This window comes from Pempheris klunzingeri, chromosome 14 (genome assembly GCF_042242105.1).
Source record: "Pempheris klunzingeri isolate RE-2024b chromosome 14, fPemKlu1.hap1, whole genome shotgun sequence".
NCBI classification, from domain to species: domain Eukaryota; kingdom Metazoa; phylum Chordata; class Actinopteri; order Acropomatiformes; family Pempheridae; genus Pempheris; species Pempheris klunzingeri.
The window spans coordinates 17,938,324-17,960,036 of record NC_092025.1 but is presented as its reverse complement, the minus strand read 5'-3'; the positions used below and the strand labels follow the sequence as shown (position 1 = coordinate 17,960,036).

The 21,713-nt window shown below is 40.9% G+C and overlaps 1 protein-coding gene across 1 annotated transcript in view; it reads right to left on the bottom strand.

Moving 5' to 3' along the window:
* Positions 1–2,034: 2,034 nt before the first annotated feature.
* pdlim4 (PDZ and LIM domain 4) overlaps positions 2,035–21,713 on the bottom strand; it is a 41,262-nt gene continuing 21,583 nt past the window's right edge. Inside the window, exons 4-7 of the mRNA XM_070843595.1 lie at positions 12,547–12,884; positions 11,014–11,171; positions 4,936–5,074; positions 2,035–2,729 (exon numbers count right to left, since the gene is read on the bottom strand). Of these exons, the coding sequence (XP_070699696.1) occupies positions 2,525–2,729; positions 4,936–5,074; positions 11,014–11,171; positions 12,547–12,884 (840 nt within the window). The 3' untranslated portion in view covers positions 2,035–2,524. The remainder of the gene's footprint in view (positions 2,730–4,935; positions 5,075–11,013; positions 11,172–12,546; positions 12,885–21,713) is intronic.

Sequence of the window (21,713 nt, the reverse complement as noted above, 5' to 3'; positions counted from 1 at the left end):
CTAAGGCAAATTGAACCCCTTGTGTTTTTCACAGCGCAGCTCGTGAAATTTTTGTGGGTAATCCTGCAGTTACGACCAGAGAAGAATGTGAACGATCATGTCATGGTACTGCACTTCTCATTTTATTTAGATCCTAGAAAAAAAAAAGCAAATAAGAAGCTCCAGAACAAAAACATGTGTTGGTAGAACAATAAGTTAAACACAAGAAGAGGATTTGTGACAAAGAAATCATTTAAAGACAATGGGAATTAAAAGGCACGTGAGTGACATGTTACATACTGTATGCTGAATCACGACAAAACAAATATGTACAATACCAAGGAAACAATGTGGCAGCAATATCATTTTCACATAATTTACAAAATAACTAGTATAGATTGCATACCAGCAGCTACACATCACTGTTGATATCTAGAAAAAATGATGGCTATCAGCACTGCAAAATTCATTTTTCATTTCAAATTAAAAAAAAGTAGTTTTGTTAGAAACGTTTCTAAAATCAAGAATAAGATCACTGCTCTCCACCCAGTTTACTTCACTATTCGCAATAAGCCAAGACCGATGGCCACGTGTTGCAGTCATAATGGCACGTTTCTTCCTCTTTGCAGAAAGAATTGCTGTCAAGAGAGGAAAATACATGCCAACCTCTCATTTTTCTTTCTGATCTCCCCCTCGCTCCCTCCCTTGTTCCCTCTCTCTCAGAGGAAATGTAGAAGGATATTTCATTTGCTTCATGAACTTGGCTGTGACCAGAAATTTGAGTTCATAGTAGGAAGGGAATACAACTATGCAATTCCAACTTCTGTCTTTTTCTCTCTTCCAAAGAGGGACTGTAATGTATCTATGTTGTGGGTCCAAAAAAACAAACAAAGTGAATATTACTCCCACATGTTGCAGGCTGCAGAGTCCCAGTTAACGAGTTTCTAACCCTTTTCTATGGCCGTGTCTCCTGCCTCAAGCGTACATGACCATTTTTAAAAGTTGTCATGGGAGGCGGAGAGCATATCGGTGTCAAAATGGAGTGTTTTTAATAAACAGAACCGGTGAACTCCGTGCTTTTGTTTTTATGAACTGAAATTCTTTGGTGTGAACATGCATGAGAGTTGAAATTCCTCTCCCAGTCAGGTGCTTGAGAGCACATTAGTTACAATCTCCTGTGAATGTGTCTCATGTCATCATTGCATGCACGCACTCTATTACACTGAGAACTTTCATCGTTTAAATCTCATTTCTTCCAATTTGCTGTTTAGAAATTGAGGTTGTTGTGATCACATCTAGGAGAAATTCTTTAAACTCACAGAGCTTTCAGGACGTCTCCAGCGGGGTTTTGTTTACATTTCAGAAGGTGGTGCTTGGATAGCTGCATACGGAGGCATTTACTAAAGGGTTATAGTTCAGTAAACCCATTCACCAAAGCATAGTGACATAACAGACATTCGCAATGTATATGTGTTAAAGATCTGCTTATAATGTCTTCTTGCTTATTGTTTCATATAACTGAAAAGTGAGCAGAAAAAGTTGCCAACAAACAGAGATGTTCCCCAGTTTTGTAACATAGAAAGTCTGAAAATTTTAACTGCATAGATGTAAATTAGAAAAAGCAAACATCCATCCACAACAGGAGTATAATGTGTAACTGTAACATAGTTAAAAAGTCATTGAAACCTTTAACCCCCTTAAGCAAAGCTTAAAACAAAATACCATTATATCTTAAATCACTTTGCAAAACATATACTGACATTGTGTAGTGTGCTGTGCTGCAGGGAAACTGTCATTGTAATTGTTAAATGCAAAATAGGCAGAAAAATCCCCAACTCCCCTGCACAGCTTATCACAGCAAACGCACCAATCAGTTTAAATTCTCTTATGATAACCCACATCATACGCACACACAGTGTTTATAAAGTTATCTTAAGGCTTGAGTGAGGGTTGTTACTTAGGATTGAAAAATATGCTGGTGATAAATTCATGTGCAGATTGGAAATTTCAAACTGCATTTCATTCTATTATCTGTGCTTGTCTTGTTTCTCGGGTGTGACATGGAATATTCTGGTAATATGCTGCACTTGTGATGTGGGTATGAACGTGCATATGAACACCTTTTCTGAATATGATCTTAGCATTAGTTTTCTTGGATCTGGAATTCAATGTAAACACACTGATTGAGAGATGAGAGCTGTCAGGTTGGGACATAGCATACGATATCCACTTTTGAATTGATTGAGTTGTGGGAAACAACTCGTGAGATCCAAGTCTTATTCTGTCAACATGTTTCAGTATGCTCAATATTTAGCATTTATCAAGGCTGTCAATGTAGAAATGCTGATCTTGGATCACGGAAACACAAGTTTCATAGGACTCTCCCAAAAAGTTTCATAGGACTCTCCCAAAGGTAAATCTGATTCACGATCAGCATTCCTGTTTGACAGAGCCTGATAAATGTAGACTAGGTTAGTCAGTAGCCCCGTTCTCCGACATTTTAGTTTCCCGGTCATGTTACATTATATCCAGCTCCATCCCCACCTCAGACTAGCTCCACCTTGGAGTTTGGGTAAACAGCAACCACGTCGTAGCCTTCTGGGGGCTGGACGCGTGCCTTGGCATGGGTCTCACAGTACAGATTGTCCTCGATGAAGAAGTAGCCTTTCTGCTTGAGGTTGATGCCGCAGTCATCGCACATAAAGCACTCGGGGTGGTAGAGCTTGTCCCTGGCTTTCACGATGGTGCCCCTGGATGGAGAGATGAGTGTTGGACTTTAAAAGACTCATGTAAATGCAGCAGAGGATGACTGTAAAATGAAAAAAAAAAACAATCCAGCAAAACAAAGAGAGACACATGAAACAGACTGGTTCAGTAATGTTATATCCTTTCCCTTTGATCGTAGACACTGCCTTCTTAGCCTGAAGAGTTTTGCTCGAGGGTGTTTATGAGCTAAAGACCAGGCATTTAATTTAATCTCGACGATGCCAATAGAACGTCATATGATGTAATGTGCTGTATGATGCTTTTTGATCATTATTTCCCATAGATTCATCAAGTATGATGCTTTTGACAGAGCAGCAAATATTGTTGGATTTGTTCGTGTTGCTAGAGAGATATATTATACAATGTAGCCATGAATGAGTTTCAGAAATGTCAAAGGCTGAAATTATTCTTTTTTGATTATCGTATAATAGTTTTTTGACTCGTTAAAAAAATACATTTTCAGCCAAATCATCGTTTTGATTCATTCTTTAAAGATTCATTGCGTGACTTTTCTTTTCATTAATCTTAATGTCCGACATAAGAATGCTGAAAGTGAAACTGTGTCTAGGGTTTTCTTTCTCTTCTTATTTATCTTGTGGTTTCTTTTTGGTAAGTTTTCTGCTTGTCTGAATCTGAATGCAATTCCTATTTACAATATAGCTTTATATGAACTGTAAGAGAAAAGCGGCACAAAGATGGTGGACATTTTTTCCTGTAAAGCACGGTGGTTGAGGAGACCAAAGTCACAATGGTACACCACGGGGTTAAAGGATGAAAATACATGATTGGAAAATGATGTAATTGCATGCAAGATGCAAAGTGCCTTAAGAGGCACTCGGAGCAGTTTTGTGTCATCATCACGAAGCATTAAGCATATTACTTTAAAAGGAAGTAAGTAATGATGAATAGGTTATGACTGACGCACAGTTATTAACTTTCCATCTATGCAAATCCGTGTTATCTATCACTTTATGGAGGCTGTAACAATTTGAATATATTTCATTTCATTTCATATCGTATGTCACCCCATGGGGAGTTTCAGGTGGAGGGAAGGTCACACACATTCATATTGTAACACCTGGGACCTTAATTCGTGTTTATTCTGCTGGCTGGCTACTGATCAACACTGGTGCATTTGGAAGTTCACTGCTTGACTCACACAGCGACGCCAGTCATTAAGGGCGTTGTTCATTCACCGTTCCCAATAAGACTTTCCTTTTTGGACTGTGGATTGGGGCCAGCGACCGTTCAGTCATAAGCCTGCTTCTTTTTTTAACTGCTTTCCCCCATCTAACCACACAACTTGCAGGATAAACTCTTGACACAGTGCTCTATATTTGGTTTAAAAAGCTGTAAAATGCTCACAGGTCATAACAGCCATATTGTGCCCTGTGAGCTCCTACAATGCACTCTTGTTAGCAACTAAGCCGATGACATCACCTACTGCTTACCTGCAGCTGCTTTTATAGAGGGGGGATTACCGGTGCATATGGTTACTTTGGCATAAAGGTGTGTGTGCATATGCTCAAGCATAATGTTTAGCGTACGTCTGTGAATGTGTGCAGGGAAGTTTGTGTATACAGCATGTGTGCATGGGAAAAGGTGTGGAGGATGGCTTGGTTTAATCATTACAATGATAAATGGGAATAGATTTTTTTCGGAGTACTTGAGAAAGGCCTGTTGGTACAGGAAGACCTGCGTGTGTTAACTCCTTTGACTCACCTCGCGTAGTTCGACATTTCAACTTTATGACCACAGGTGGAGTGATAAAGCCAGACAGAGACTGTAATTTCCAGATGGCCATTAAAATTGTTTTAACGGCAAACTAAAGACTAAATCATGCATATTTTCAGTATCAAATTTACTGTATTTTCATTAATGTCTGTAATGGTTGACCATAGTAACCATTATTTTATACCAGTAAGTTTTATGCTGTGGTAAAACAAAAAAAATAACATTATGCCATAGTGGTGAAATGAAAAGCAAATTGGAACTTTTAAATAAATATACGTATTAAGTAAACATTTTGGATGTAATGAGTGGCCTTTATGCTTCACAATCAAAAACTTTACCGCAGACATCTCTGACCAATAAGACACAATTACACACTTATTCCACGAGTTCACTTCTTATTAGTATTAAGTATTAGTATTTAGTTAAAAATCAAACCAGGACATATGCAATACTTACACAATGCCATTACAGCAGCGTGTGCACTGGGGTAGCTTCTGAAGACCAGACATGGGGCTGGGAATGGGGCTTCCCAGTTTGGGAATTGGAGACCTGACTGGAGACTTTATGTTTCTCATTCTCTCTGTTGGGGAGACACCTAGAAATGACAGAATAACCACAAAATAAATACAGGAACATTGAAGATTATACCGTCAGAGTCCAGATATTACAAAAATGTGTGCATACTGTATAGGCAACATGGTCCCTGAGTTCCAGGCGCTGACATAATATAACATCTCCTATCGTATGTGGGCCTCTGGTCACCCAGATAACCATATGTGTGTGCTCGCGCATGTGTTCCAGGGCCACTAGTTTCCAGGTAGTGTTGAGAATTCAAGGGAAAATCCACAAGAGTGTTTATTTGTGCATGCTTGTGTTTGCACTCTGCAGGGAATTCCCTTTGATTCCAGGTAGTAAGACTGGAGCACGCTGGTTGTCAGGGGCTGGAAAGTGATACAGTGAGGAATTAATATTTACCTCTCTACCCTCAAAGGAACCAAGGGTCAGTTTCTGTCCCCCACTGAGCTATTTCTCACTATTCCTGACCCTCTTCACAGATGTGTGTTGCCCTGCTGACATGAGGTCATGGCACAGGTATCCATGTTAGCCTTTTGCCATTTTTTTGATGGACTATGTTTCCATCCAACAGCTTTGGCACAACATGTGACACATCAAAAAGGGCAGCTTAGTGAACACACCTGTGCTACTAATTTGTGGGTAAAAGTATCGAGTCACACTGACATGTGTCTCTATTATTTTGTCCACCACAGTTATATCATAGAGGGTAGGCTGAATGATAGGAACACCTCTCTTTGTAATGCGATATAGTTCAACAAAGCCCAATGCCAGTAGTCTATAATTTTTAAGAGATTTTAGCTTTCGGATTTCATATTTCAAATTTATCTTAGATATTCTTTTCCTTCTTTTTGTTTAGAAATAAAGCTCTCTGTAATTACACAAGAAAAAAAACATTTACTGGAAGACAACACCTATACATATCTTCACCATATGATACTCATTTTTGTTGTTTGAATTCCTTAAACAAAAGCTATTTTTAAAAACACATAATAATAGAGGCTGCTCATTCTTGGTCAAACACAAGGGTTGCTGGATTCCCACAATGCTATGCTTTTTTATTAGGAGCGATCAACTCCGCTCTTCAAGCATTTAGTTATGCCTGACTGGAATGCATGAAAGGGGCATAGTTAATACTGGATATCTGGAGCCGCTCCAGTGGCCCCTTATTCACCAGAGTACAGCAATGTGGCACAGCATTGAGCTGCAGTATATGACTTCCCCTCACTGATGATGTGCCAGCAGAGGCTATTCAGGCCAACAGGCCACCTATCACTGCCACTAACCACAGTCTAATTACCCCGCATCTGGCACCTGACTCAAAGCACTTTCCATCCCTCCAACAGTTAGCCTCTGACTGCTCTGTGGTGTGTTTAAGAGCCAACATTAGTTGGGTATGTTCTTTCTGGGATTAATATCTCTATTACCTAATGATGCACTCAAGTGGGAAACCTTTCAAGTGTAACACTCTTGTGACTTTCTCACAGAGGGGAAGGTTGACTAATAAAAGTCTTAAGACCGCAGTCAGGAATAGACACAAAAAGCAGAATGAATAAGCGCTTGTTTAGTCTTGTTTCTACATTTTTAAATAGCTGGACTACTTAGGTGGTGTCTATTTTGTTGCAAAATGCTGACAGACACCATATCTTATTTAACAGACAGTGACAAGTTGGTCGATTACAAAGCATATCTCACCCCCATGCAACACTCACGGCACAATGTGTGTCCTACACTGTGACTAATATCAACCAGACGTACTGTAAAGCACACTCATGTCAGCCTCCATCCTTACTCAAGTGCAGAATGTGAAGTGTCAGGGAATTTGACGCAAAGGGAATCGAAAGATAAATAAACAGCTGTAATAATATCGTTTTTAACAGCTGTTGTGGGATATTGTATCAAGTTCTCAAGGAAATAAAAAAACAAAAAAAAACATGATATTTTCCTGACCATGCTGCACATACAAATCAAATTTCTCTTGGGCGTTTAAAAAAATAGTTTTATCAAGACTACGTGACAAGATAGATGAGTGAAAATGCAGTCAGACGGGAGAAAAAAATTACAAGTGAAAGAAAAATATTGGAAAACATTTAAGAAATTGCTGAGATTGCTGACAATGTTGATTGATTAACAGAAAATCAATCAATGACAATTTTGATGAAGTAAAACTAAGAATTTTACTTTTGCTTTTGTTTGTTTCATATCACTGTAAACTGAATACTTCAAGATTTTTTACTTTTTCCCCCCACTTTTTTTGTGACATTTACAGGTTAAGCAAATAAAACAATAGATTTTAAATAGATTTAAAACTAAATCTATACAGACAGCAAGCTTTGGTGCTGACCTGCTGTATAGTGCTGTCAAAAGAACAATTCTCCTGTACCAGCAGACAGTCGAAGGGTTAAACCCCTCCAACACTGGAATCTCATGTTTACCCCCACTGGACCAGAAATCTTGCTGGGGCTTTATGTCTTGTGTCTTTTCAGCTCTTCCTTGATCCCTGCAGAATACCAATGTGAATGGAATGCTCCCTCTGCTTTTCCTTGAAACTTCACATCCAGATTTGAATTCCTCTGCAGCACGTTTGACGGGGGGGAACATGACTGATGTGATACTGAGCTACATCCTGTTGCCTAACGGAGTTATGGTTACGACTACAAATAATTCTGATGGCATTGTTCAGATCAAATCCAAGATCGTCCATTGGGGGATTTCATTTCACTTCTCATATCATTTTTTGAGATAGAAAGTAAGATAAAAGTAATGTTACTGTATGTGAGCATACCAAGTTTACATGTTACAATCCAGGAGGCAATCAATAACTGGACAAGTGATATGGTTGGAAAGTATAACATTTCACTCTCTATATAGCAGTGACGCTGACAGATGCCTTAGTACACTGAGGTCTTATTCTGAGAAAGGACCCAGCCCGCTTCCCTCCTGAGTACTTTCCATGTACTGAAACAGGGATTTTGTTGCCATCATTCATCACTGTTATGACAGGCTATGTGCAGAAAAAAAAATCCCCCAAGCAAGCTGATGGAAAGTCACCCTTTTGGAAATAAACAATCTAAGGTGAAGTAAAAAACATGATAGATATGTAAGAATTTTTGTTTCACAAATAAACCTGGGAGGTTGATGAATGGATGAAGTTTCAGGTCATGGGAATTTTGTTTATTTCTTTTTCTAACTGTTGAAGAAACACTCCCCCATCACGCTGTCTCCTCTCTATCTTACCCTTAAAGTCACCTCAAATTTTCATTAATGGAGGTGAAAATGATGAAATCCTATCAGCAACAAAACACAATTTTATAATTTTTGAATTTGAATACAGAAAATGTTCTGTGCTAATATTAAAATACTAACAAATATCATTTGGAGTAGAGGCTACTCTCTGGAGTAGAGGCTACTCTCTGGAGTAGAGGCTTATTTGTTAGCATATAACTACTTAGAACCTTAACGTATTGTGGGGAAAAAACAGACCATATTGGCACAATAGGTGCCAACCTTAGGTAATATTGCTTCAAACACTTTGCTTAAACCAGTATTTATCAGTCACTCCTCTCCTCCTCCATCCCCATTGCTATCCAATCATGCCAGAGTCTGTGGAATTCTGGGTAAACTGACACTCTTGTTTGCTTTAACTTTAACAGCCCCTGAAAGTCAACATGGCCTCTACAGGGGCTTTCGCCTTCAAAAGGGGACCAACTGTGGTGATTTAAAAGCCTGACAGCAAAGTATGCATTGAAAAACAGGATGATTTGGCTTTAACCTCAGTGTTCAATGTGTTCAATTGTTATTTTGACTTGTTTCCTTTTTATTGATCCGAAAAAACAAAACAAAGGGACTGACTCGGGCAACATTTGTGGCAGGATTTCCCACTCCCACACAGATCAGATGTCACCGCCACACATCGGCAGGGAGACAGGTAGCTTTTAAAATGATCCCCATGTAAACCTGAAGTGTCTCCATGTTTCATCAGGGGCTTAAACCTGTCAATCAACCTGTCAGTCTCCTGAGCTGAAAGACCACTGACAGTGTTACAAAGAGGGCTCCCTTTAAATCTCTTTAATCCATCAGTAGTGTCTCTCTCCCTCCAACCCCCTTTGTCTGTCACTAGCATCTGTGTCTTTCTTTAGCTCTGCCTCACTCTCATTGCTTTGAGTGTAACAGTAAGTGCTAAATTAAGGAAGCAGTACGGTCTGGCTCTGCTCCAGGCCTCACTGCAGAAGCAGCCAGTGTTGATCCTTGTGTTGTGGATTATCCTGTCATTTCTTACATCAAAGGTAGACCCAGAGATGTGATAACCGAGTGGGAAGTTTCTATTCTCGCCCTGAGATAATAATATTCTACAGGGAAAGAAAATTAGTGGTTGATTTATTCTAAAATACAAGAAACAGGCTTTTCTCATCTTAGCAGCATTGTCATATGCTTTGGCCAAAGATAATAATCTGACCAAGAAATCTTTACAGTATACATTATCTTTTGACCTCAGTTTGTTATATCACAATATCATGGATGTGATACACAGCGTATATCATTGGTGCCATTATTCTGAGTTTTGGTTTATTTTCTGAATGTTTCAAACTACCATATTGGCCAGAATGTAAGAGAATATGTCTGTAAGTCAAGTTTGAAAAAGTGAACGATGTGATTATTTCAAGGCAAAAACGTGGGATTCATGTTCTGCTTAAGTAGTTCATGTTTCACTTTTACAAGAAATTCAATTTAGATAATTTATTTAGGTCATCTTACACTGGGGTCAAAACAGTTTTTTTCAGTTTTTTCTCCGCTGTCAAAAGTATATACCAGAGGGACACATTAACTACAAGTTGTTGTTTTGTTGCACCAAGAATTAGCCATCATTAGGTTCTCTAACACGGACATCTGTACCAGTATTGTTATCCTCACCCACAAACCAGTAGTATGTAACACCTTGGGAGAGAACTTTTTAATTCAAGTTAGAATTAAGAGTTCAAAAAAGAATTGTCATATACAAAAATGCATGTATGTAAAATGTCATTTATCAATGGAAAATGTTACTGGGCCTATGTGCCATCTTTGACACTGCAGATTTATACATACACAGCTGGTAACGCTCCACTGATAGGAATAAGGGTTAAAGGACTTAAAAGACAATTAAGAAAAACATTAATCATGGATCATCTAGGCTAACAGCTCATAAGCCTGCTTCCTCTGATGTTCAGGCCTCAACACACCCACACTTACAATTACGACTTTCACAACTTTTGCCATGCTCAAGTGGTAAACAAGGAACCTGAAAAGAATATTTTAGCTCAGAGGATCAGCCCTCCTCTACTGCTGTCAGCATCACATGACTCCTCCTCAAAAGCTGGAATGCTGAACGGTCAGAAGGCAGACAGGAAAACCATATTTCTCACTTTATTGTCCTATGTGAAGTTGTTTTTGCAGTAAATTGCCAAACCAAAACTTCCCTCCCCACCTCATCCGCGTGTGAGCTATTTAAAGCACTTCATCTTTCTCCTGCTCCCTCCGTCTTGTTTTTTCCAGTTCTCTCTCTCGCTCTTCCTCTCTATCCCCTAACCCCGCTGTCTGTGTCTTTCTATAAAAGGAAAACTATGCCAGTAAGACAGAGGAGCTCAAACAGTCAAAGAGAAACTGCCTGGGTGAGGCAAGATGTTCCTTTGGCTGGAATCATGAGCCAAATCGTATCATAATATCAGTGAAAAGAAAATCTAACTCATATTAACAGTACATTACATGAGATTTAGTCCTGGTATGTTACAAATATTTAAAACCATTTAGACAAATATGTGGCTGTTATCTAAATTCTAGACTTTGCAGCTCCTGGTTATATTAACTTTCCTATTGCCGGGAAAAGTAGCATGACACTAAAGACGTCGGCTGCAGTGGAACCACTTTTTTTCCCCTCGTCCATAACACACATCGACAGAAACACACCCACACAGAGATCCCTACCTCCATCCTCAGCCTCTAGGATTCCCTGGAGGTATTTGAAGGAGCCGGACTGTTTGGGTTCAGATACGGGCTCCTCGTAGTCCTGCAGCATCTTGTAGACGTCTGACTGTATGTCGAAACCATTACGGCCCACAGGGGACTGTGTGGGAGGCTCTGGGCTGAAGGAGACAAGGGGGGCAGCACACAGTATTATTGCAATGTGATCGGATTAATGGTGAGCAGTTGACAGGTGACAAAAAAAAAACATTCATTTCCTTTAGTAATCAGTCACTTCCAAGGTTTTGACTGTGGGAAACAAGTCAATGTGCTAAAATTGGTGTAATTTGATTTGTCCTCTTTCAAATATGCTTCATAAATGGCTACTGCATTTTTTTCCTTTTATCAGGTGGTGTCATGATGTGATGTGACCAAGGGAGGAATGAAAGGAGCTATAGTAGAATAACAAGAAGATGGCAGTTGCTAGACCACCAAAGGAAGAAAAGAAAACTTGACAGAAAGCAGCTGAAGAAACAGGACTACCACATATTTCTTTTGTTTAAATAGAGCATGTAGAGCACATCTCATAGATCTTTCCTTTACGCAGACCTCAGAGATGGACACAGAAGTTCGGAAAGGGGAAAACAGAGGCGTGCATTTTTACACCTGACATGTGATTCCACAGGCATGAAGTCTTAATCACAATGCACTATGGTTCTGCATGTTCATCCATCCATCAAGATATTCCCAAACCCGAATTTTGTACACTCAAACCTCTGGGAGATGAGCACGGCTGCTGACAGATGTGTTGAAACCCTGACACACTTAACTGCATGTTTGTCTCCAGACCTCCCTCCAGGAGTCTGAAAGAAGCGCTTCACTGCAGCCAGAGTGTGTGTGTGTGTGTGTGTGTGTGTGTGTGTGTGTGTGTGTGTGTTTGTATATGTGTGAGTGTTTGAGAGAGAGAAAGCCTGAGCTGGTGAAAGGGACACTGAGTGAGAGACAGACAGAAAGAAAAGACTGGAGAACATGGTGACACTGTGTAGTAAAAAGAGATGGGGACAGTGGGCAAAGAGCAATGTTAGGATGGTCTAACTGTGTTCTTCTCTCTGTGTGTGTGTGTGTGTGTGTGTGTGTGTGTGTGGGCCGGTCCTGGGGAACTCTGGAAGTGCTGCAGAGGATGTTCACTGGGAGACTAAACACACACATTTATTGCCCGCTTGAGGGGATGCACAACAACACATGGCTTTTCCAGTCCACATGGCCATCTGTGCAGGTGTGTCAAGAGACATCCAAAGTGTGTCTATGCGTCTGTTTCTGTGTTTGCATCTGTTACAGTGTCTTTATGGGAGTCAGCACATGAACACATGCATCCGTGAATTATCAAAATATACCGCAGGTGAATCTCACCTGGTGGTGCTTTAACAATGAAATGGATATCAGAAGCAGTCAGCTGACTAATATTTCTTTGTGTAAATTAGATTTTCACCTCTATTTTAGTACTTTTTATGTTTTGCTCTCTGCATTCCTTTGCAGCATACACTCCGATCACCTCACCTATGTGTGGCGCTTAGGCTAAGGCCTCCCATCTTGCTTGGCAGAGATCTGTCTCCATTGCTGCCATTATGAGCATAAAGTCCAGCTGGGTTGTTGTACTGAGCGTGCCCGGTTCCGTTGCCGTATCCATAGCTGTGGCCGTTGTTGGGTCTGGAGTGTCCATTATTCAGGTGAATGGGCTGGGGAACCTGCGGAGACTGGGGAACCTGCGGGGACAGGGGTGCCTGCGGGGACAAGGGTGCCAGTGGGGACTGGGGTGCCTGCGGTGACTGGGGTTCAGGGGTATACGAGGGTTTACGGCTGTAACCGCCATATCCACTGGTGATGGGACGGAAATTCTAAAAAGAAAGAAGAAAAACACATTTAAGAAGTAAAACAAAACCTCATGATATACGCAGTGTTAATAGTTTGGATGTTCTGCAAAAACAGACAAGTAAAACAAGGAGAGTGTGTTACATCAAAGGGAAAATGACTAATAACGGAGAAAGAAATAAGAGTAATGGACCCATTACAGAATGCTCAATTATGTTTTGGTTCAGCAAATGGGAGTAAAAAGAGGAGAGGAATGAGAAAACAAGCCCAGCGTTGTGTCCTGAGTAGAAAACCACAATTCTTCAGAGGCGAAAAGAGCGGTTGTTCCCAAATGAGGCTTTACGGCAAAAAAAACTTTTTCCACTTCATTTCTGCTTTTCCCTCTTTAATAGTGAGGCCTAATAAGAAGGAGCTTGCATTGGATTTCCTGCAGATGTTTCTGTCAAAACAAATTAACTTGTATGGTGTAAATATTGAAAAATGTTTGATTTTTTTTCCCCCTGGATGTGTCTTGTATGGATTGTGAAGTATATAGAAGCTGACAGGGCTAAGATACTGTAAAAGATTCAATTATTATCAAAGTGCAGCAGCAGACTTTCTATGTTCTTGCCACATTGCTGCTTTGCTGGAACTGTTTGGAGGAATCTTCTCTACTAATGCGGGACAGATGTACAGACACCTACACTTACACCACTGTGCATTTTGTGAGTGTGTTTATGCTGAGGTCATTGCCCTTTTCATACATTTGCACAAACTCGGTGACATCACTGAGGCTTTTCGGTGTTTACCACAGCTATCAGCACACACTAGCGATAACGTTCACTGCCTGCCTGGCTCATCTGTCTCAGACACTGACCTCTGCAGATAAAGTTTTATTGCACGGCTTGCAATGATGTCACCACCTCTGATAGTGGCTTAGTGCTTTGAATTTCAGAGATAGACGGCACTTTTGAATGACTAAACAGGGCTGCACATTATCATAACTCTAGACTATAAACATTTCAGCTGAAGCGAAGTGACTTGTTTACAAGTTGGGCAATGCAATGGATGGGAGGCAGTCAGCATGCTGTAACTATGAGCCACTGGAATGAGCGTGCATGTGTGTGAGACTGTGTGTTGCTGTGTGTGTTTTGGCCTAGTTTAAAGAGCTTCAGCCACAGGAGGTGGAGGTTCACAGCTTCTCCAGACAGGACGCCTGTCATTTCAACAGATGGGTCTGTTGGATGTCATCCTGTCCTCGGACCACACACACACACACACACACACACACTAGCACACATGCAGGTCTTCTGTAATCAGCACTTTTCAGCGTCCTGAAGCCCACATCTTGAACTTGGAAAAGCGCTCTGTCATTGCTCTGCCTCTTGCAGTTAAGACGGATGACTTTCAAGAAACTTAAAACCACCTCTTCATACTCTCCCCAAAAGCCCGGACAGCAAAGATGGATGAAGCCAGAAACCCTCTGAACAAAATGCTAGCGGATAGGCATTCATGGTTAAAGTTGGGAGAAGAAGGCAGGGGAGTCAGCGCTCAATGCAGCTTCCCTCCAAGAGCCAAACCCTCTTTGGGCAGGATGTCAGAAACACCCAGCTCTCTGTGGCTTCCTCTCCAAGTAAACGAGACACTCTGAACCCTGGTTCTCACCACAGGGCCAAACCAGATCTTACTCGTTATCTTTAGCCGTATTTGCACAGATGGTCGACCTCATGCGATTTTAATCAAAGGTTCCCTCGACCTCTATGGTATGCGAATATAGAAGGATGACATTTGATAGAATCACTGGTGCCCCTGATAGATTTGTATAGAGTCTTGTTGATATTACTGCACTGGAATCTTACACTGACTGCGCTCTCTGTAAATTCCATCCTGCGGCCTCCATTTTGCCAGACAGCAGAGCTCCATCTTTCGTTATAAGAGAACATTTGTGTGAATAGATGGATTCTCATTACAGGTGAGATGTTTTTGCTGCCTGCTTTCTTTAAAGTGTCCTTTAGTACCTGGCTATCTTACTGTATACTTCACTACCTGATCAAGCTTACGTCTTTCATTCATACCCAGAACTGGAAAGGCGACCTCCTTAGTTTTTACGAGACTCAATTATTCACATCTCATATTTTGACAATGGTTAAATCTGCTGATAATAATCACTACAATAACTGTATGACTGTCAGGCGAGCTTATTCATGCCTGTGTTCAGAGAATAGAAGCAAGTGGAGGAAAGTCCCTGGGAGTGTATTATGTTACATGCTCCTGCAGTGGCACGACAGTAAAGACATTTATGACTCCTAATCTGTGCAAACATGACATGCAAAGGAGGACAGGTAATTGCACGCTAACCTATACAGTGAAAGGCTTTTTCACAATCAGGAAGAAAGAAAACAATTCTATGATCAATTCCTTCACTCCCCCAGGCACAGTTCAGGAGAATGTAGCCCTTAAAAAAATAGATTTCCTTGTTGTTGTTACCAGCAAGTACATGTTCGCCCATTTTCACCCTCACACCTCTACCTGACATGGTGTTACTCCTTCTGTTACAGCTGAACTGACCCCCCCCACCCCCATCCATTCTTCTTGTCTTTCTTTCTCATAACACTCTTTCCTCTCTGGCCTCGCATGTCTGCTGCACAGACATTTGCTTTGGGTGGATGGCAGATTTATAAGGCAGCACATCTGGCGCTTGTCTTATAAAAATGCCAATTTGGTAACATTCAGGACCTGTAAGTTCTTTCAAGTTGCTCTAAAGGTATGGTCGCTTGGTCTCTTTTTATTACAAAAATCAGCTGTAAGCCAACCGTCTCATTAAAAAGATTTATTCCACCTTTTCATATAGGTCTACATATAGGTTTAATGGAGATTTTGTCTTAAGGTGGCAGTCAAGTTAATCTGGTGAATGCCGTATCTCCCCAATTCCCCTGGTTACATTATCCTGTTTTCCCAGTGTAGTCAAAACAGCTTAAAGTTGATATGAGCAGCTTTAGTCTATCTCCAACAGAAAGTCAACATAACAAAATTGTTGAAAAAGGCCATCTGTGAGATCATCGATTTCCTAATTTCTCTCTCTTGAGAGTGGCTACTCTTTCATTTTCTCCCAAATCTTGACTGCATTCCTCCCGGTTCGGAAGAAGAGAAACTTCGAAAGGGGAAAAATAACAGAGGAAGAAGGAAAAAGAGAACCCAAAGCCGCACTGCTTATGAGAACCAGCATTGTCTACCACTGTATGCACATAAATTCAAGCTGCCATCTGATTTCACTGACCTCTTTTACAAAGGTAACCAAGCGTGGCTAATGGTTCAGGATGACTGGCCATGTATGAATGTGTCAAAGATGGATAGAAAGACACAAAGAAATAATAGAATAGAAAGAAGGACAGAAAGAAAGTTTGCATGTATGTGTATTTATTTCTTATTTATAACCTCTGATACAGTGTGTTAGGTTGAACTGAGGTTTTTTCAGCCAAGAGGCACCAAGTTCCTCCATTCATCAATCTGACTAACAGTTCAGCTGATTAATAAGGGCTTGAATGGGAGACGACTGCAGTTTCAGCTCCGGTCCCTCAGTCCATAACCACAGCTTGGTCAGAGAGGGGAAGACAGATGAGAGGAGGAGGGGTTGAGGAGGAGAAAAAGGTGGAGGACCTTAATTGAAATCATATGCCTGTCCTTAACTGAGGACCCGAGACCTGAGCCTGCCTGCCTCACCAAACACACACACACACACACACGCACACACACATACACACCACCTCCTTCTTTTCTGCCTCCTGCATGGTTTAATCCCCATAGACCTTCGAAATTAAGCTTTTCACATGGCGCTCTGCACCACTAACCAAACACAAACCAGCCCTTTATGGCTCCCTGGGCCTGGCCCTGGGTGCCTCACTGGGAGGACAGACAGACAGGCTAGAGAGGAGGTAGCAGAACTCAGGTGGGGGGGCAGAAAGACAGGAAAATAGGAGAATTTTTAGGGTTTCTGGCTCTTAGCCAGTCTGGGAGGGAAGAAATGCTCAAGGGAAGATTGAAAATGTGATGCATTTAATCAATTTCCTCTATTAAATAAAGCTATTAAGACATTTTTACATTCATACTGCAAGTGTGCCAACTCACCACTGGGTTGAATTAAATTATTCGTCATGTAGCCAGTTATAGCATATCATATAATCATTATACAGCAAGAACATTTCAGGTGAAGGCAATTTATTTCCAGTGTGAACAATAAAAAGGAGAACAAAATGATTCCAATTAGCTGACCACTTTTGTAGTATGAAGCAGAGCAAAAGACAAGCTACCACTTCTGATTGAGCAAGGCTTAGTCAGCCGGTCGAAAAAGATCGAAATAAATGGTCTAATTGTCTGTGGAGGTTGTTTAATGTTGGGTGGAATAGATTGATAAAATTGAGGGATACTTCTTTTTTAAAATGCATCTTAGTTCTGTTTGTTAACTGTCAGTTATTGGTCAAATTTATTCAACAGACACATTTGTACCATCAACTATTGTACTACCATCTCATAACTCTTAAAAAAAAACAGTTTAGGGAGCAGCTTACACTCTAAACAAGGAGGGTTACGTAAACGTGGTTGGTGCTTTTATTCTCTCAGTTGTCTCAGTTCTCTCTGTTGTTCCTCTCATAACCCCACTTCTCAATAAATGTAATTCTCAATTTAGTAGGTTTGTACAGATGACTGAAACTATACCAATACCAGTTTATATACAGGTGGTTTCACGTTTTAAGGATCTGTGTCACTTCAAATCAGCATAAAAAAAACAGATGGAGAAAATAAAAAAAATAATCTTCCTTTAATCATTGAAAAACGTGAGAAACTAAAACCGGAGATCTAAGTCATCTTAATTGTCTAAATCTGAATGAGCCTGGACAGCTGCATTCTCTCTGGACCGTCTTACCCCAGCAGAGAGTGCTCTCAATGACCCCATCCACTCCCCAGCACGCTGACAGCCAAACAGAGCAGGGAGGCCTCCATTAGGAAAACCCAAAGACTGATTTGGACATTTCTGGGGATTACTGGCTGATTAGCGAACACAAACAACCAAATAAGTGGAGTCACAGGTCTGTGATCTCAAAGGCCTGCTGTGTGAATGAATGTGGAGCTGCTAAAAAGACTTCCCAGCACTGCTGCACTGGTCTGAGATTCCCTGACAGGGGATTAAGTAGCAGTGGACCCAGTAAACGTATTTTGGCAATTCATGAAAAAAAACTCCAAAACTGTTTAATGGCCCCATATGATTAAAACGCATTCAGAATCTTCATGGTGAAAATGTTTATCCAGTTTTCCAACAAAATCCATTATCCCAAATGGCCTACTTCACTATTCATCATTTCGCAGCATAAATATGCATCTTTGACAAAGTTTACAACTTTTGAACTTGAAATTTTGAGCTTATCTTGTGTTTTTAGAAAGCAAACGACTCTTAATGACAGATATTGGAAACCAACTGCCTTGTTCCATTCATAAAAACAAATCTTTATCATGCACTCTTTTTTTTTTTTGTCAACAGTAAAATTCACTTCCAAGCAGTAAAGGAATTACGGTCAGTAAGTCATGCAAGGACTGTGTCTGTCAGCTCCCATTAATGTTAGCTTGGAGAATTCGCCTTCAGCTGCCAGCTCCCGGGCTGAGACTGGAAGCCTCGGTGACGTGTGATCCAGATATCTCAGCTTCCGCATTGTAAAGCTTCATTCTTTCCACAAGGCCATAGTGCTCAGCCACAACAGCTATCACTTTAATAACAGGATAGCTTCCGTGAATGGCATTGTGACGTTGCTTGCCAAGAAAATACTGTTTGGCTTTAACATTGACCAATAGGCCATTCCCACCTACTTGAAGCTGCCAGGGTGTAAATTATGGGAAGGAATTTGAAAAACCAGTAACTGGTCAGTAACTGGTGGTATTGCTTTACTTCTGCATCAAACTGTTCCAAGAGTGGGACCGACAGATGTACAATGAGATAACCATTTATAAGGCAGAGACACATTTTGTCTCTTAAACTGTCTTTCTCATTGGAAAAAGGTTCAGATTTAAGATATGATACACATATAATCAAATAAAGTCCAAAAAGGATGAAATCTCACTGAAACTATGTTTAAGCAGTTTCTGTTCGAAAGCCACCAGACGTTATTTCATCCAAGGAGAAAACCTGATGTAATTTCCATCCTGACATCGGCCAAAGTGATAATTTGCTTATTTGACCGCTTACACTTAAAGACCACTGATGAAAATATCAGATCAGGATCAGACGAGGCCAGGAGAAAAGGAAAGCTCCTAAAGCAGAGCACGACAAACCTGTCGCAGCAAAGGGAGTGATGCAGCTCTGTAGTGATTCTGCTGATCCTGAAAACTTATTTTAGACAACAAAATCAGCCATACGAATGGGTGCTTGGCCTGGATTCTTTTTTGTCCAAGAGAGTGGAGGTGGATCATGTTGTGGATTCATTTTTTCATTTTTATTTTGTTCAGCGCAAAGATTTGTTGCTGGTGACTGTGTAGTTTCCATTTTTAAACAAATGCAAATCGGTGCAAACATTAGTAAGCAATCACTGTCATTATGGCACTGCTTCTGACTGTCTTCAGGTTTGGATTAAAATTGAATGCTGCATTATTACCTGGCACAATTGATTAACAGCAGTCTGACTGTAGATACCTAGGATGGAGGGATGACTAGGGGCAAAAATGTGGCACACATTTAAAGTTGAATGAATCCAATTCATTAAGGAAACAATAAGCAAACAAGATGTCTCGTCAAGTTCAAGTTTAGTTCATATGTTTTTCTGTTATTTCCTGTTTTGTTGTGGCGTTCAACTCTTCCCTCTCATTTCAGGCCCCCTGACTTCCTGCCCTTGTGTGTTTTCCGCTCCTGTGATTGTCTGCTCCGCCCTGATTGTTTCCACCTGTACTCCCTCCCCTGGTGCATATATTGTTTGCGTTTTCCCCCCGTCCTGTCCCAGATCGTCTTGTACCCTTGTGTCGAGTGTTCCAGTGTCTTTAGTCAGTGTTACTGAGTAGTGTTTTTGAGTGTAGTCAAGTCAGTATCTATTTCTAAGTATTTTTTGATAGAGTCTGTTTTTTGGGGCCTTGTCCTTGTTGTATCATATGCAACATTAAACTTCACCTTTTCAGTCCATCCTCCTGTGTGTGCTTCTGGTTGTAACACAAGATGGATATGCTTCAGACAGGAAAAACAGACAACTTATTTCAATTAAGTCAAATGTTTTGTTGCTAGCTTCCTAAATACAGTTAATGGTTGACATTATGGAAAAAGTCTGGGCCTTTAAATCTCCAATGAGAGGGTCTCCAATATCCAATACAGCCAGTGACACAGACAATTCAGTTAACTTTTTAAAAACTTGATGCGGTCTTAAAAATACTCTCTCTTAAGTACACTATTGTTTTGCATGAAATTTGGGAGCTGTGCGAAGCATCTGGCTACAACTCATTTGTCCTCCCTGGAACTACAGAGTGGGGCTTCAGTCAAAATGTAGTTGTGAAACCAACACATGCACTCCATGCTCCTTACTTATAATACCTCATCGTTATCTCATCCCTGCCTCCCCTCTTTATGAAATTATTTCTATTTCAGGAAGTTGTGTATGACATCCGGTAGTCTGTGGACAGTCATGCCAAGAAATGAGCGCAATTCTTTGGGAACACTTCAGAGAGTCCCATTGACATATCGAAACTGATGAAAGAAACACTTCGTCCAATCATGCGCTTACTTATATCCAAAAATACACAATTTCCTCATCGACTTTTGTGAGAGTCTCCCTTGTTCCCAAGGTGAAATGAACACCTCATAGCTTCCATGTGTCACTTCCTGCTCAGTAGCTAATTCCCACAACTGAGACTGGAATTTCCAGCAAGTCAGTCAACAACATGGAGACCATGAATAAAAGGGAAAATGTTTAATATAGGATGTCCTGAAGAATGCCGTCATAGCTATTCAGGAGCTGTTCACTGGGCTCGAGTTTCAGCATTTCTGCTTTGTCTTCTCCTTTTGTAATATTCTTAATTAATAGAGTCTCTGTGCAGAGCAAAAATACTAATGGGTGATAGGCCAGAAAAAGGTAGTGATTTTCCAGAGGAATTGTTTCGTTTACACAAAGTTGAAGTATTCCGGTATGCCTCTGGTTTCAGTTTTCACCCCGCTAGCCAAAGCATACTGCTTCAGCATGAGTCGTAATGTTGCAGGTCAAGTCGCATAGCGGTAGGTAGGTCATGGATGCTTCAAATATTTGCCAGCACAGTCAGAAATTGTGCTCTCATCCTCATCCAGCGATTTGATTCAGTTAAATTTTGCTCTTGCTCTCCAAAGCGGCTCATCATTGGAGTGACTGTGAGCCAACAGTACCACATAGTTCAGTTAGGATTTGGTTCAGCTGGTGTGAGAGAGGCCCCGGTGCGTATATTGTTTCCATCGTGTCTGAGGAACAATCTGTATTGTTATGTGTCAGCTGCCCCTTCAAGCCGTATCTGAATACAGCAGGACACAAAGAAAGAGAGAGAGCCTTAGTCTTTTACGTGACCCCAGGGAGCGGATGTTTCCTCCTTTCATGCTCAGAAGAATCCACCTGAGCGTGACGATAAAGTGGCCCTGACTTGGCAGTTTCCAGCCCTCCAGGTTCACTTCATTAAATGAGACGCCAGGGAATGTTTTTTAGACTTTAGTGAGGGAGAGAGGAAGGACTGGATAAGATGTTACAGAGATTCAGAGAGAGGCAAAGGGGAGACTGAGCAAAAAGAGCAGGAGAGAGACAGATTTGCCTTCCCCCTGTCATGCATGTCTGTGTTTGTATAAACAGTTGTAGCTGGTGGTTCTTCTCACTCAGGTTTGGTATTTCCTTTTG